At 60.7% G+C, this 16,034-nt stretch overlaps 1 protein-coding gene and 1 long non-coding RNA gene across 5 annotated transcripts; both read left to right on the plus strand.

Annotated features, from left to right (window-relative positions):
- Window positions 1-1,228: 1,228 nt before the first annotated feature.
- On the plus strand, window positions 1,229-2,859 carry LOC138923258 (uncharacterized). Its single transcript, XR_011436646.1, has 3 exons — window positions 1,229-1,364; window positions 1,782-1,883; window positions 2,736-2,859. It is a non-coding gene; the product is annotated as an uncharacterized lncRNA (long non-coding RNA).
- A 364-nt stretch (window positions 2,860-3,223) lies between these two features.
- PDLIM2 (PDZ and LIM domain 2) lies at window positions 3,224-15,710 on the plus strand. 4 transcript variants are annotated; one of them, XM_005607669.4, is made up of 10 exons: window positions 3,224-3,452; window positions 4,859-4,953; window positions 5,634-5,785; window positions 7,897-7,966; window positions 8,084-8,235; window positions 8,389-8,467; window positions 12,168-12,250; window positions 12,461-12,606; window positions 14,071-14,188; window positions 15,151-15,710. In XM_005607669.4, the coding sequence occupies exons 2-10, from the start codon at window positions 4,861-4,863 to the stop codon at window positions 15,326-15,328; spliced, it is 1,071 nt and encodes a 356-aa protein (XP_005607726.2). In that variant the 5' UTR covers window positions 3,224-3,452; window positions 4,859-4,860; the 3' UTR covers window positions 15,329-15,710. The 4 variants fall into 4 exon arrangements, with proteins under 4 accessions (XP_005607726.2, XP_005607727.2, XP_070117359.1 ...); XM_005607670.4 differs by having other exon boundaries at window positions 3,286-3,467; XM_070261258.1 differs by having other exon boundaries at window positions 3,342-3,740.
- The last annotated feature ends 324 nt before the right edge of the window (window positions 15,711-16,034 follow it).

The following is a 16,034-nucleotide window of genomic DNA, read 5'->3' on the forward strand; positions in this document are numbered from 1 at the left end:
GAGGCTGGAAAAGCACCATTGTTATCTGAAGATCTCAGGTCTCAGGCAGAATTGCAGCCCCCAGGATGGGGCAGCCGTCTGACAAGCAGTGTGGAGAGAAGCAATGTCCTGGGGACCAGGGCCAGGCCCGCCTCGGGAGAAACCAGAGCTGGAGCGGAAGTGGCCTTGTTTGCAGGCTGTTTTGAATGTGGAGCCGCTGTGGGGTTGCTGAACTAGATGACATTTCTAGCTCTTTGGCTCCTAATGTTTTCCTTCTCTGTGCTCCACTTCCACCTGAAGCTCCTGGGTATTTGTTTACTTTCTTCTCCCGGCTTGGGTTTTGAGCAGTCAGTGCGGGAAGCTGGCAGTGGTGGGGCACAGCTAGCCAAGGCGGCTCTTCCTGCCCAAGGTTTCAGAGTCCTGGGGCTTGGTGGTTCCTGTGGGGCAACAGCGGTGGCACAGTCTGGGCCTGGCTGCTCTGCCAAGGAATGAAAGCTCCATTCCTTGGCAGCTGCTGGCAGTTGAGTAGGGCATAAGGTGTTATCTGATAGAAGGGTTCCAACAGGCAGGTTATGATTCCATTCCATAGGAGGAGAGACTGAGGCTGAGAAATTCAGTTGGCTGGGTCACATCATTATAAAATGCTAACGTCAGGCCCAATGATTGTTGCCACCTCTGTACAAAGTCTACCAAATGCCCAGGTGTTCCTTGTGCAGAGGCCCTGGGGAAGGAGGGCACGCAAGCGGTTAAGGACTTCCTTGGCGTGGCCCGGCTGGGCCACTTTTACATTCTTCCTGGCAATCCTGTCTTCTAGGCCTGTCACTTAAGGCACCCCCACCCTAGGTGGGTGGGTAGAGGTGGTGGTGCCTGGTTCTGTCAGGACAGGTGGGAGGGCCTGTGAATGACAGGGCCGTGGCCTGGCCCTGGCAGGTTCCTTGAGCCTGGGTGCGGCCTGGGCTCAAGGGGTGGTTAAACAGCAGCTGGAAGAGCAAGACCTGCGTGAACTCCTTCATCCATTCCATCCACTCTGGTCCTCACCACGGTCTGCTTCTTAGTTGGCAGATGCAGCCCGTCCTGTGGAAACGACCATTCTTCAGGACCCACTGGCCTGTTCCTGATCCCCCATCCCAGCTCTTTCCCATTCCCTGATGCCCTGGGAAAAGGCATCAGGCTTGAGACTTCCTTTCCCTGGGGCAGAAAGCAAATCCAGACCCTCTCTGACGGGCCCTGAAACCTCTGCAAGCCAACCCTATGCCCCTGGGCCGCCTCCCATGACAGCCCTGCTGGGACGCTGACCACTTCTCTGCCTGGACCTGGGCCGCCTCCCATGACAGCCTTGGTGGCACGCTGACCACTTCTGTACCTGGACCTGGCATGAGGGGGAGGTGAGGGGCTAGGGGGACCCTGAGGGTCAGAGCCAGAAAGGACCTTAGGCCACTGGGGATGCTCATCCCATCACAGAGGTCAGGAGAGTGATTGCCCGGGGCCACCGAGTTGCTGAGAGTGGACAGCACTTCCTTCTGTTCCACGGGGTCATGCCTGGGGGTTGGCCAACTTCGTCTTGGTTGTGACTTTTGTGAATACACAACCCACGGAGCAGAAATCCTACAAATTGACCTGTGGATGTTTCTAAAGCCTGTCCAACGCCAAGTCAGGAGCTCGAAGAGGTGTAAAAGAGAGTCCCTGCCACAAATTGCGGGGGTGGGGGGTGAAGGAAGGGAAACGAATCCGCTCAATCATTCACACAGTATTCATTCAATAAATACTGATTGAATGCCACTGTGGGCCGGGTGCTTTGGTAGGTGCCGGGAATGGAGCAGTGAACCAAACAAAAGCCACCCTGCCCTCGGAGGAACCTGTGTGCAGGCAGCTTTGTATGGGAGGGCAATCTGCACAACAGGAGGGTAAGCTATGCACTATTCCCATTTTACACCAGGGAAACTGAGGCCCAGAGGAGCTGAGGAAATTGCCCAAGGTCACACAGCTAGTGAGAGGCAGATCTGGCATCTGGGCTAGGTCTGTGTGGCCTCAAAGCTGTGTTTGCCCTACCTGCAGTCTCCTGCCCCCTCAGGGGCTTCCAGTCTTGTTGGGGAGACAACGGGTGCATCAGAGCGGCCACACCCGGAGGCCCGGGACTCGTTACTGAGAGAGTGGTTTACACACTGAGGACAGAGGCTGGGAAGGCTGGGGGCAGGGAGGCAGCAGGGCTGGAGCCAGGCTGGTCTGTGAGTGCAGGGAGGATGCACGGGCACAGGTAGATGAGGGGTGGTGACAGCACTCCTTGCAGAGGGAATTGGGGTGAATGACTCACACCTGAGGCAGGCAAGTTACAGCTGTGCCCACAGGTGGGCCCCCCCTGAAAACAGGCCAGTCCAACAGAGAGCACAGAGTGGAGACCAATGGGAGATGCAAGAGCAGGCTCCAGTGGGCCCTGAGTTCCCCAGGGAGAGGGTTGCCAGGTATGGCTCTGGGGGAATCATTTGCCAGATGGTTCTGATCTGGGGCCTCTCTTTGGCTGTCGTCTCCTGATCCCTGGAGCCTGGGTTCCAGGTGGTTGGCAGAGAGCTGAGGGCATGGGGGGAGAGGACCAGCGGTGGTGTTGGGCTGGCCGGCCCCAGGCAGGGCAGCAGAGGGAGATGGGGAGGGCAGCAAGGAATGGAAAAAGCATCAGCTCAGAAGAGTGAGGGATGGTGTGGCCCAGGAGGGTGCTCCTGACCTCCAGTCGCGAGTCTCTTCTCTCCTCCTGGGCCTGGCAGGTCGCCCTGAGTGGAGCCGATTTGGGGGGCATCTCAAGCAGGGCAGCTCCACGTGGCCGAAAGGACCGCCGCCGTCTGCGGCCGCCGACCAGAGAGCCCAGAGAGCGGGCGTGCCCTTCAGAGAGGCGAGGGGCGCCCCCGGGTTGGGCTTTGTGGGTGTCGGGGCTGCATCTGCGCCAGCGTGGGAGCCTGGAGCGGGCGGGGGAGCCAGGCGGCCTGCAGACCGCCCAAGCCGGCGCTCCCCGTCCCGGCCCTCGGGGTGGGGTGCCCGAGGGCCCCTTTGAAGGGGGTGGGCGCGGCCGGCCCGGGAGAGCTTTAAGACGGCAGCCTCAGCTGTCTGCCAAGTGGGGCGCGGGACGGTCCCCAGAAGGCCTCCCATGCACTCAGGGGGCAGTCGGGAGGACGCGGCACCTCGGGGAGGATGGCCACAGCCTCTCGAGGGCTCTAGGGAGAGTGACCCCCGCCCCCCAGCGGGCGCGGCCCAGGTGGCAGCGCCTGGGCTGGGCTGCGCGGAGGAGGCGGCTTCCCCGCCAGGGGCGGTGGCAGGGGCGGCCCTGGGATCACATGGGCGGAGGCAGGTCCCGGAGCCCCGGGCGGGCTCTCCCCAGAGTCGGGCAGGCGGCGGCGGCGGCGGCAGCGGCAGCGGGAGCGGCGGCGTCTCCTCGCCCTCCTTCTTTCCTTCCCTTCCCTCCCGGGCCCGGCCGCTCAGCCCGACAGGTGAGCCGGAGCCAGGTGAGGGCGCCCTGCCTGGCCCGGGGCTCCCTCGGCGCCCCTCTCCGCGCCCGGACCTTGCCTCCGTCCGCAGCCCCTCTCTCTGCTGCCTCCCTCGCGGCTGGCGCCCCCCGCGGGCTGGGCTTTCCCGGTTCCCGGCGCTCCTCCTCCAGGCCCTGGCCCGCGGGTACTTTGGCCTCGGAGCGTAGAAGGCCCCAGAACTGGGAGAGCCGGGACGACGGGCTGGGCACCTGTCGGCGGCCCCCGGCGCGGAGTCCACTGACCGGCTCAAAGGTCTGAGAATCTAAGCCGTCTGCGAGGCGCCAGCGTGTACCTGGGAGCCTGGGGAGCACCAGCCTGGGCCTGGGCGAAAGGGGCAGCCAAAGGCCAGGAAGAGGGCAGGCAGCCGGCTTGCCTGGGCGACCCCTCCCCAGGCTCCTAGACTCAGAAGGGGTGCCAGTGTCCCTGAAAGGTTCGGGCAGTGCTGCAGTCTCTGGGCCTCCCCAGGCGCAGCCCCAGGGAGGGTGCTGGCCCAGCCTGTCACTGCGGCTTCCTGCGTCGGTTGGCTCCTGACTCCAGAACCAGAGGCTCAGGAAATCCTACAAGGGCAGGGTCTGCAAGGACACTCCCTTGCCAGTGGAAGGGGCTGGCGATGGGAGGCCTGTGGCCCCAGCTAGCAGGCAGCATCTGTTAGCTCCTCTGCTGGCCAGCGCCAGGGGGTGGGTGTACCAGTTTGGCAGATGAGCCCGTCCTTCTTGCAGGGCTGGTCAGAGGGCAGCAGGCCCCTGGGGTGGGGGTGGGGGGTTGGAAGCCCAGTCTTGCCTATCTGGACCACATTGCCAGGGGCCAGGCAGGCAGCCAGGAGGCCCCTCTGAAGACACTCACGTCACCTCAGCCAGTCCCCACCCAGCCAACTACTTGAGCAGTCTGTGGTGGTGCCACCCCCTTCCTTGCTGTCACTCCTGTTCCCAGAGCTCTGCCCTCCCCCAGAGCAGGGAGGAAGTACCTTGTGCTGTCGGTTTTGGGGACAGGAAGCAAGCACTAGTGAGACTTAGCCCTGATGGTGGAGGAGGGGGAGAGAGGAAATGCTGACACCTCCTCCCACCTGCCAGCCCCTGCTCACCCATTCTCCAGCAAGCCCCTGTCTGGCACCCGGACAGTCTGCCTCTAGGGAGCCACTCGTTAAAGACGAGAAGAGGGAACTCAGAGTCCTGGCTTCCCAGGGTGGGGGAAGTGAGACTGGGGTTGAGGGAGGTAGTCACTTCCTATACCCTCCCCACCCACCCCAGCCCCTGACTGGTGGCTCTAGGGACCTGTCATCCCCTCTCCTCCCCTTTGCGTCTCTCCTGCCACCCTACCGCGCCCCTTGGGGACTGGGGACAGGCTCCACCCCTCCATCCTTTCTTCTTCAGGTATGGCGCTGACAGTGGATGTGGTGGGGCCGGGGCCCTGGGGCTTCCGCATCACCGGGGGCAGGGATTTCCACACACCCATCATGGTGACTAAGGTAAGGGCTAGTTCCAGGAGACAAGGAGGTGCCCCCAAAGTTAGAGTCTGCCCTGTCTACCTGGTCCCCACAGACAACTTTCACTTTTGGTCTAGAGCCAGTCTTGCTTCTGGGAGTGTTAGCCAGCGAGGGGGCCACTTCAGGAACAGGCTTCTAGGGGGAAAGGGAGCTGAGCCGAGTGGAGGGCCTGCTCTTTTCTCCGAGGTCCCCAACCCCATGCCTGCTGGCAGCCATTTTGGGTGGTTACTAGATCAGGAGCCCCTGAGTTCTCGGCAGTTTTCCCTTGAGCCGGGCCCCGGCTGGGGAGTGTTCATGCAGAGGCCCTGTGTGCAGGCAGCCACCTGTGTGGTGCGGTTTGCACGGGCAGGGCTCTCTGTCCAAAAGTATTTCTAAGCACAGTTCCCGAAACTCTGCCACTGCACGTTCTTTGGGAGGCCCCTATTAGAATGCCAGTGCTGGGGGTAGGGGTGCTGCCACTCCACCTGTAGAGGGGATTAGCTGATTAGCTGGGCAGACACGGATGGGCAGGGAGGGAGGGGTTCAAGGGGACTCAGGCCAGCCTGGTTCAAACCAGCTTCTGCGTTTCTTGGGAATCTGGTCTTCTCCATCCCTCCCTGAGTGTCACCACTGTCTGATCTGAGTAGGGGTACTTCAGGCTACCCGTTCCTCATCCCCTGCAGGTAACCGAGCGGGGCAAGGCCGAGGCTGCTGACCTCCGTCCTGGCGACATCATCGTGGCCATCAACGGGGAGAGTGCCGAGGGCATGCTTCATGCAGAGGCCCAGAGCAAGATCCGCCAGAGCCCCTCGCCCCTGCGCCTACAGCTGGACCGGTAGGCCCTCTACCTCTGCTGTGCCCGCCAGCATTCTTCACCCCTCTTCCAGCCCACCTCGCGGTGGCCACCCTCCCCCCGCCCCCCCTCAGTGCCAGCACGGCCTTCCCCGGCCCTTTCAGCTCATCTTGTCTGCGAGAAGGTCTCAGCTCTGGGCCTGTAGTAGCAGTGCTGCAGTAGCAGGGTGGGCGAGGGGTGTCCCTGTGCCCAGCTGGGCGTGCAGCCACAGGCAGGGCAGGCTGGCCTCAGCCACCTGGATGCCCGGGTTTGACTGGTTCCTGAGTGTGTGGGGTTCAGGGCGTGGGCATGAAGTGGGTTGAGGAGGGGAAAGGTGTGCCTTAGACTGGGTTTCCATGGCCTCTGCCCCCTTTTGTTCAGATCCCAGAGTAGGGTGAGGAGTTTGGGGGCTCACTCCCCACAGAGCCCTTCCTCCGTCCCCATTACCTCTGGAGTCCCAGGCTTGTGGGGTTTTCAGCCTGGAGGCCTGGGGGCTGGGGGGAGCAGCTGGCTCCCTGGGGTGAGGCATTGCCGTGAGTCATGGGGCAGGAATGCTGGGAGATCCCCCAGCCAGGAGAGCCCTCTGGGCGGGCCTTGAATCTGACTCAGGTACTCCTGCCTCTGCACCACTGCCTGCACCGCCAGGCTCCCTCTGGCCCCTGGCTCTGTGCCCTCCCCTCACGCCTGCTGCCCCTCAGGGCTGCAGAGGCTGGCTCCCATGGTGCTCTCAAGACCCCACCCCTTTAGGGACTCTTCGTGCCACCCTAGCTCACAAGTGTTTGCAGGAATGGGACCCAGAGGAGGAGGGTGGAGAGTACCTCACTGCGTCTGGGAAGGGGACCAAAATCTGCAAGAGGCTGCAGAGTGGGGTGGGGGAGGGGCAGCAGGGAGCGGCTGACACCACCACTTCCTCTCAGGTCCCCCTTGGAGGGACCCAGCCCCATGAGGGAGGTGGGCCTGGCTGAGCACCCCGAGGCCTCCAGCTTCATGTTGGGCAGGTCAAGGCTGTCTGTCGCTTCTTTCTTTTGCCCAGACCCCTTCTAACCCCTCCTAGCCACACCTCCCACCCCACCCCACCGCCACCCCCCGGCCTCTCAGGCATCAGAAGCCCTGTGGCAGGAAGCAGTGCTCTGGCTGGAGCCAAAGCCCAGGCCCCCTGGCTCTGACCCCACAGACCTCCCCAGGGAGGCTGAGGCCTGCGTGGTGGCTGGTGACTGAGGTTCTTGCTGACCACTCTAGAACTGCCAGACACCAGGAATGGTGTAGTTGGGATGGGACATGGTGGTCTCTCTCCTCACCCTCAGCCAGCAGCCAGCCAGCCCTACAGTAGCCTCCTGCTCAAGGTTCTAGCCAGCCTCCACTGGGAAGGGCTTTGGAGGGGGTCCACGGGGAGCCAGGGTGGCAGAGCCCCTCTCACTGGCTGCATCAGTGGGGGAGCTAGGCCTGCTTGTTGCTCTGGCTCTCTAGGCCCTGCCACTCCTGTCTGGTGGGAAGAGGGGCTGGCCCCACCCTTTGTTTTATGGAGCAGAAGCTTCCTCCCCTGCAGAAAGGACGGGAGTGAGCCTCTCAAGGGCGCTCCAGCCATCAGGGCCACTTGTGGGCAGCTGGCCCAGCCGTAGCTGGGCTGTAGGACTTGGGCGCCTCGCTTCCTCTCTCTGCACTTCACTTTCTCCGTGGGTGAAAGATAAAGGGTTATTTATATGAAGGCAGCCATCTCCCCGCAAAGTGATCTACAAACTGATGCTGGCCAGTGACAAAGTCTGGATGAAATGCCAAAAAAAAGGAAAAAGGAAAGAAAAGAGCAGGTGGGAAGAGGATAATGTAAGGAGTTTTTAATAAAATTGAATTTATTAAACTTTTCTCTGAAATTATGTCCTTTCTACTTTTTGGAGCTGAACTGTCCTTTCTTTTGTGAGATGATGGTGGCCATTGATGCTAGTTGTCTCTTTTGGATTTGGCAAGGTTAAAACTTGACAACCCAATGTCTAGGTGTTCTGGACATTTTAATAGTCTTGAGAACCCACTGTGGGAACAGCTGAAATATGCAGCCCCTCCCAGCTCTGCAGGAGCTCCAGGACCCCTGTGACACTACCTTCCCTCTGTCCTCTACTCAGGTCTCGGGCTGCCTCTCCCGGGCAGACCAACGGGGAAAGCCCCATGGAAGTGCTGGCGACACGCTTCCAGGTGAGAAGGTGCCTTCTGTTGGGAGGCCCAGCGCCCTGCAGTGAGGGGGTCCTGAGGGGCAGGGCTGCTGGGGGATGAGCATCCCCCTTCCTGCTTTTCTGGCCCCGCTTTCCACAGGACTCCGTGAGGACCCACACGGACAGCCAGTCCTCCCTGCGGTCCTCCTGCTCCAGCCCTGCCTCCCTCAGCCCCCGGCCAGACAGCCCCTTCTCCACACCACCCCACCCCAGCCCCTACACCCTCGCTGGAGAGGCAGTGGTGAGCCGCAGGTGAGCGCAGCGTGGGCCCCCTGGCCACCAGGTCCATGCCAGGCCACTCAGCATCTCAGTAGCTGGGTTTGGGGGATCCTGGGGGCATCCTGTTTCCCTGGGGCAGCCTGGGTGGGGCCCTGGCACTCACACTGTCCATTTCCCCCATTTCAGTTTCCAGAGCCTAGCACACTCTCCGGGACTCGCTGCTGCTGACCGCTTGTCCTGTGGGGGCCGCCCAGGAAGTCGCCAGGTAAGGGCACCTGGGGGAAGGAGAGAGCCTCCCATCCCTCTGGTTGCCCGTGGTGCCGTGGGGTTGCAGATGGCTGGGCCCACCTGGGCATCCAGCGACTCCATCTACTAGCAGCAGGTTCCATCCTCTCCTGAGCTGGGAGACCATGGCTTCTGGTGGTGGGTCATACCTGCTGTGCCCGGCCCTGCCCAGCGGTGCCCCGTGGCCTCCCCAATCCTGCACTCCGCCCCGTCGCTGCCGCCCCTTCCTGCTGGCCTCCTCCGTTCTCTAGTGTTTCTCTTGGGCCGGGGCTGAAATAGCTTTGCTGCTGTTGTTGGGATGATTCCCTTTGGCTCTCGCGGCATCTCTCGAACACATTCCTCCTCATTCCAAGCCCCATGCCCGCCCCCAGGTCCCCTCCCCCAGCCCCCTTCTTCCTCCTCTGACTCAGCGCAGAGAACCACCAGCAGGACTGTGGTTCTGCCTCAAGTTGTACTTGGCTTACTCTCTGTCTGCCTCCCCTCCTGCCTTTCTCCCCCGGACCAACACCCCCACGGGCCCACTGTCCACTAGCGGCAGCCCCCTTGGTGGCATTTCTCCTCTCTAAGGGCAGTGGTGGGGAGGTGAGGGAGTGAGGCAGCCAACAGTCCTGGGCCACAGCTGCTGGGGACAGGGGTGGGGAAGCATGTCCAGCCTTTGGGGTGAAGAGGATGAGGCCCAGCTGCTGGAATCCTACCTCTGGTTGAGTCTGCATTCCAGAAAGCAGAGCTTTTGGAGACAGCTGGGGGAGGGTACTAGAAACTGGGGGCTCTGGAGAAGGAAGGAGTGGGGTTCTCTGTGGGCTGCACAGCAGGGGCTCCCTGCTGACCCTCTCTAGGCTCGCCCAGTGGCCTCCAGGTAATGTGCTCCTAGAGATATATTTGATGAGATCCTCGCCTTTAAAGAATTTAAAATGTAGTTGTGGAGATAAGACAAACATGCAAAACAATTTGGGAGCAATTAAGCTCTAAACAGTGTGGTCTTAATTATGAAGGCAGGAGGCGTTCCGGGAGGGGAGCGATGAGTGGGCTGGGGTGGCCTGAGAAGGCTGTGTCAGGAATTTCACTGGTGGAATTGGAGGTGGAACCGAGTGGGTTTAGGTTAGAGAATGATGAGATGGAAAACAGTGGTACAGGCAAGGCCTGGCATGTTCGGGCCTGGGGGGCCTTCTCCGGGAGACTTTTGGCTGAGACCAGCCAGGCATAAGCTTGGCCTAGGGCATGGCCAGAGAGGGCCCGTCCATCCTGGCCTGCTTCCTCGTGATGTCCTCCCCCCGGGCAGAGGGGAGACGCGGGTGGTACAGGGAGTGGCCCTCAAAACAGCAGCAGCACCTGGAAACTGGTTCGAAATGCAAATTCTCGGGGCCTGGCCTGGCCCTCCTGGGTCAGACACCAGGGTGATGGGCTGGGGTAGGGGCGCCCTCAGGGATCTGATACACGCAAAGATTGGAGGACCACCCGTGCAGTGTAAAGAGCCCTGGGCTGGTGGTGAGGAGACCTGTGTTGGTCCCCCCTGAACTGAGTGACCTTGGACAAGCCTCTGACCTTTCGGCCTCAGAGTCAGACTCGATGCACTGAGTTCCCTTCTCTGACCCTGCGGCCCCTGGTCATTCCTTCAACAGATATTTATGGAGCAGCTGCTTTGTGTCAGGACCCTGCTAGACTCTGGGGATGTGTTGGTGGAAAACCAGAGGAACTCCTAACCCGACGAAGCTCGCGTTCTGTTCTACTAATGAAGCAGCAGTCAGTCAGTGTGGGGGTCGCAGGGGCCACCAGCTCCCTCTTGGGAGTCGCTCTATACTTTAGCCCCTTAAAGGCTCTAAGAAGTCCCATGAGAAAGAAATATATTGAATTTTATTAACTTCTTAAACTTGTTTAACCGCAGAATCTCTCCGGGCGTCTCCCTTCCCCTGCTTCTCACTTATTAACATCCCTGTATTCCCCAAGACACATTTTGAGAGGTCTTGGCCACAGATGAGCTCTTGATGGGTAGGTGAGCAGCGTTTCTGGACTTGGAGATGAAAGGTCCCTCTGAGACTGCAGGTGTCCCCACTGACTGGGAGTGGGGAGGAGAAATCCGTGCAGCTCCTAGGGAGGGAGTGGGCTCCTATCTACCAGGGCGTGGTGGTCTGGCAGGAGGAAGGGGGCGGAGGTGACTGTAGATGCGGTGCCCCCGCCCCTGTCTGCTGTGGCTGCGGCCTTTCTCTGGCTCCTGTGCGGGCTGAGGCTTCACTGAGCCCAAGCACAGGACACCACCAGCCTTTATGGAGCCCTTCTGGAAACCAGAAGCTGCCCTCTCCGGGTTGCCACCTGCCTTGGTGAGCAGCTGTGAAGTGAAAACAGCACCCCTCCCTCTGGCTGGCTCGGGAACTTGGCTGGCAAAGGAAGTCTGGGCTGGGTTTCAGCCCTCCCTCCCCGCGGGCCAAAACCCCTGTGCAGGGCACATGCCTGCTGTCCAGGACAGTGAGATGGGACATTGTTCTTGAGTAACTGGTGTGGCTGTCATTCCTGAGGAAACTCTCTGGCCGGCTGTCAGGTGACCGCACGGCACCAGGCGGGCACCCAGGAGCCTGGGTGTGGACTCCCAGCCCTGCCTCCGACTTCCCAGCGCCTTGGACCAGCCGCTTTGCCTCTCTGACCCTCAGCCTCCTTAGCTGTAGAACATTTTCCCAAAGAACCCCAGGAGCAGAGGAACGCAGGCTGGTGGAGTGGGCCACCGGCGAGCGTCTGGGGCTGTCTTCTCAAGACTCTGAAGTTTCTGCTTTTAGACTCAGAATTTGTGCAGTTTTCTCATTTGACTTCATAATTTGTCCCTGGCTTAGAATTTTAAGGGAATTTAGTTTTCTAGGAAACTGCTCTCAGCCGGTGCACCAGCCTGCCTGGTGGTCTCTGAGGCTCTCCTTTCCTGGGGGTGGCCACGGAGAGGGAGTAGAGTAGGGGAGGCTGCAGAGGTGCAGGCCAGAGAGCAAAGCAACAGTGAACTGAAGGCAAGATTTCTGTGTGAAGAGCAAGTGTGAGAGCCCAAGGTGGGCGGCACACCCCGGAGAGGGGCTCTGCGGCCGGGGTGCGGGCCATGAGTGGGCCTGGCTCCCCAGGGCTCCGTGGGACAGGACAAGACCTCCTGGGGTGGCCAGGAGAGGACCCTGCCCTCTTAAGAGAGGGCCCAGCATGTGTGGGGGAGAGGTCCTTTGTGCTGCCCCGGCCCTGACTCCAAGGAGGGTCTTGCCCCTTCACTTTGCCCCTTTAGGTTTCCTTTTCCTCACTGCAGAGGGTCAGCTTACTTCCTCTCAGTTTGTTCTGTGGATCAGAGCCAGGCTCCAACGTGCCACATCTTTGCAAACATGTAGCATGAGATAACAGAGGAATGTGCATGGTTTCCGTGCTCAGCTGTCACCTGCTGGTCTTCGTTCTGCTTCTTGCCCAATCCCCTTGTGGAGCCCTCACACCTCCTTCACTGGGTGCTGGCCTCCCTCCCCTTCTGGGACTGAGCAGGACAGTCCCTGGTGCCCTGGCTTTGAGGGCAGGGTCAAGGTGATTGCCCCTCCTAGGGGCCTGCTGGTCAGCGAGGGCCAGGAGCCCTCTGGTGTTGGGCCTGGGGAACAGCTGGGCTTGGCGGCCAGATGGGTGTGCTGGCCCAAGGCTCTGGCTGCTGACTCCTCCCCTGGTGCCTCTCCTTCCCACAGGCCAGCCTCAGCCTCGCTGGCGACTCGGCCGTGCTGGTGCTGCCGCCTTCCCCGCGTCCCTGTTCCTCCGGCCCCAGGCTCAGGTACAGTGGGCGCTGGAGGGTGGGCTGGGGTCTTGGAGGGTCTGGGAGGGCCAGGAGACAGACTGGCTTCCTGGAGAGGAAGGGGGGGCGTCCCCGCCTAAGCCCAGTCGGCTTTCCTCTGGCCTCTAGAATCCTTTCCCCCTGGGACACTCTTTCTCTGCCCCCAAGCTTGGGAACGGGACTCACTCCTGTTACCTCCCATCCCTGCAGTGTGGACTCAGAAGGGGGAAGCCACCTCCTGAGAGAGGATTCAGAAGTCTTCAAGATGCTGCAGGAAAATCGCGAGGGGCGGGTGGCTCCCCGGCAGTCTAGCTCTTTTCGGCTCTTGCAGGAAGCCCTGGAGGCCGAGGAGAGAGGTGAGGACCCCGGGGGGCTCAGGTAGGAGAAGGAAGTTCCCCGGGCCCCCCCAGGACCCTGACTGGACATGTTGTTGAACTGGTATTTCTTAAGTGCTCATCACGGGAGTAGGCACTGGCTTGCAGAAGCCCCAGGCCCTGCACGAGAGGAGCGTGTGTTCTGCAAGGGGCTCCCAGGGTATGGGATCAGGAAAATGTCAAGGGAACCATAAAGGCAGGCAGTGGGGCCGTGGGGCTGGGTCTCCAGTGAGGGCTTCATGGAGGAAGAGGGATTTGACTTGGCCCTTGAAAAAAGATCAAGACTTTAACACACAGCCTTGAGATGGAATGTGGAGGCTGGCGGCTGGAGGCCTTCTGGAAGTGGGAGCAGGAGAATAGCTGGGTCTGGCAGCATGGAGTGTGGCTGTGGAGGTTGAGTCTTGGCTGTGAGCCTCGCGTACCGGGCTGAGGAGCACCCTCACCAGCTCCACTGAGAGTGGAGGTGAGTCCCGCAGAGGCACGAGCTCGCGCGCTGTGTAGGAGTCCATTCTACAGACGCTCACTGTGCCCATCGCCCATCAACGGGCCAGAGACGTGCCGTGTGGAGGTCGAGGGCCACCAGGACCCACGCCCGCCTTGGAGGAGCTCTGTTTATTGGGCCACATGGCCTGCCCAGCAACCAAGGAAGCAGACAGTGCTCAGGAGTGTGTGTGTGTGCACGGGGCACTGCCCTAGTCCAGGGGGTGGTGAGGAGGCCTGGCTGGGCAGTGCCCTCAGGCGGAGAGAAGGGGGCAGACAGCACGAGCACCTGGGGGCTGGCTCCAACTCTGATGTTAGCTCCTGTGAGTGTTCACACAGGGAAGCGGGACAGGGTGAGAAGGTTCGGAGCAAATCTCATCCATCATGACCCTGAGGCCTCAGCAGGCCCTGGGAGAGGGCACAGGGAGATGCGGTGGGGTGAGGAGAGCGCAGACGGATGGTGCCTTCACCACTGGAGTCTTGGTGTCCTCGGCTGCAACAGGGACCAGACCTGCCCGATAACATCTGTGCTTCATCTTAGCATTGTTCCCAGGCACAGAGGCAGCAGCAATGCACATGCGACCTTTGAACACTGTACCAAGGTATTTTGGTGCTGTTATCTATTATTACCATCCATTAATGTCGTCATGACTGGGTCACTAGAGAGGACACACTGCTTGGCCTGACGTGTCAGACCCTGAGCACAGACTCTCCTCAGTTGCCTTAGCTTGAGCCAACTCGGCCTCCAGGGGCACTTGACCAGCCTCAGCCCAGGACCTGGCGCGACCACTTCCTTCCTCGTTACCTGCGCTCATGCCCCGTGTTCCTTTAGAGGTCCGCTTGTAAGTGTGCCTTTTACGACTCTCCCTGGAGCTGTGCTGAAGCAGAGTATACATAAGTAAATCCAGCCTGGATGCTGCTGCTGTGGATGTGCGCTGATGTGTCTGTCGCCCCCACCCCTCCCAGGTGGCCCGCCTGCCTTCCTGCCCAGCTCGCTGAGCCCCCAGTCCTCCCTGCCCACCTCCAGGGCCCTGGCCACCCCGCCCAAGCTCCACACGTGTGAGAAGTGCGGTACCAGCATTGCGTGAGTGTGGGGCCAGGGAGGCAGGGCACATGCTCGTGGGTGGGGGCAGGATGCTCTCAGGAGGGGCGGGGCCCACCAGGGGCCTGCAGCCAACAAGCAGTCAGGGACCCTGAGGGGAGCATTGCCACAGTGGGACTGTGATGGGTTGATGGGATGCTCCTGCTTTTGACGTCTCTCCCATAAGCTCACAGCCTCTGGAGATCTACCTCTAGATGAGGTGCGTCCTCCTGGAAATCTTGCTCTTACCCCCTTCCTCATCCCTTTCGGAACAGCATGAATTTTCCAGAGGTAGGCTTATTTTTCTCAGTGGGTGGCATTATAAGGCAGCCACATTCTCTGGGAAATTGCTGAAAGCCCTCCCCCGATAAATTTCTTACATGCTCAGAGTTGAGGGTCAGATAAGTCACTTTAGGCAAACCCCTTAGCCTCTGGGCTTCAGTGTTTCTCTGCAGAATGGAGTACTGTCCACCCCTGCGGGGCAGACACAGGACAGTGTCCGTATGGCGATCCTCAAAGGGTGCAGAGCCCTGAGGGCTGGCTGGAGGGAGTGCTGGTCTGCAGCCCCAGTCTCCGCTCCCGGAGGCCCTGGCCCCAGAACTGTGGTTTCTAGCTTGTCTCCAGGTGATGGGACCACACTTTGAGAAGCACTGCTCCTTTAACAATCCAGAAGATTCAGGATGGAATTTAGCTGCTTTCGTGTGTGGGAGGAATGACTTTTTTTTTGATTAGGGGTCCTGAGGGTGGGGACTGGGGGGGTTGTTGAAGTGAGATTCCTGAGGGCAGGCTTGGGGGTCAAGTGTCAGATTTTGGACTCTTCCCAGGTCCTGACTCTGGGCTAGGAACTAGGCTGCCGGGAATGGGAATGGCGGCCTGGCCCCCCCCCCGCCCCCCCCGCCCCCCTGCCGTCTGGGACTCCCCTTCCCCTGCCCAGGCTAATGGCTCTCCCCTCTCTGTCCTTGCAGGAACCAGGCCGTGCGCATCCAGGAGGGACGGTATCGCCACCCGGGCTGCTACACCTGTGCAGACTGCGGGCTGAACCTCAAGATGCGCGGGCACTTCTGGGTGGGGGACGAGCTGTACTGCGAGAAGCATGCCCGCCAGCGCTTCTCTGCAGCGCCCCCGCTCCACTCCCAGGCCTGAGTGCCTGCAGTGCTCTCAGCCCGCCCTCAGCTCCGCGGGTACCTCCGTGCCAGGGCCATGACAGTAACAAGTGGGCATGGGATGGCAATGGTGGGTGGTGGGCCCCTTCTTCCTTGCTGGGTGCGGCCAGAGGCTGGGACCTGTCTTGGGCTGTGGGCGAGGGCAGCTCCCTTCCCAGGCCTCTGTCGTTTGCCCCTGTCGGACGGGCTCTGCACCAAAGTTGGAGGTGGGCGCTGCACTGGACATGTTTGCACAGCAGGGGTTAGATGGGGGAGGACATGGATAAGCACCTAGAAGGGGAGGGGTGGGCTGGAGGCGAACGGTATTCACTGTGTCAAGTTTCTGACATATGCGCTCTATAAATATCTATACATGGACAAAATAGAGTAGACGCCCCTCTTTCCTCCCCTTCCTTGCCCCGGCCCCTGGGGGTGAGCTTCTCTCCACCACTGGGTGGAGAGTCTTTATTTACAGAATTTTCCCCCTCTCAAAGCCCCACCCACCCTACTGAAGAGGCCGGCTTCTTTAGTCAGGGTCCTCCTCCTCCTGGACCCTTTGGTAAAGATGCCTGTTCCACTGGGACCATCCCTGGTACTCTAGAGGAATGAGTTTCTCACTGGGAGCCTGGAGGATGGGCAACAGAGAAACAGGAGGCAGGCCCCAGAGCCGTTGTGCCCAGGCCTGTCTCTGTGACAGTCTTAGGCTC

The sequence above is a fragment of the Equus caballus genome, chromosome 2, assembly GCF_041296265.1.
Source record: "Equus caballus isolate H_3958 breed thoroughbred chromosome 2, TB-T2T, whole genome shotgun sequence".
Lineage (NCBI taxonomy): Eukaryota > Metazoa > Chordata > Mammalia > Perissodactyla > Equidae > Equus > Equus caballus.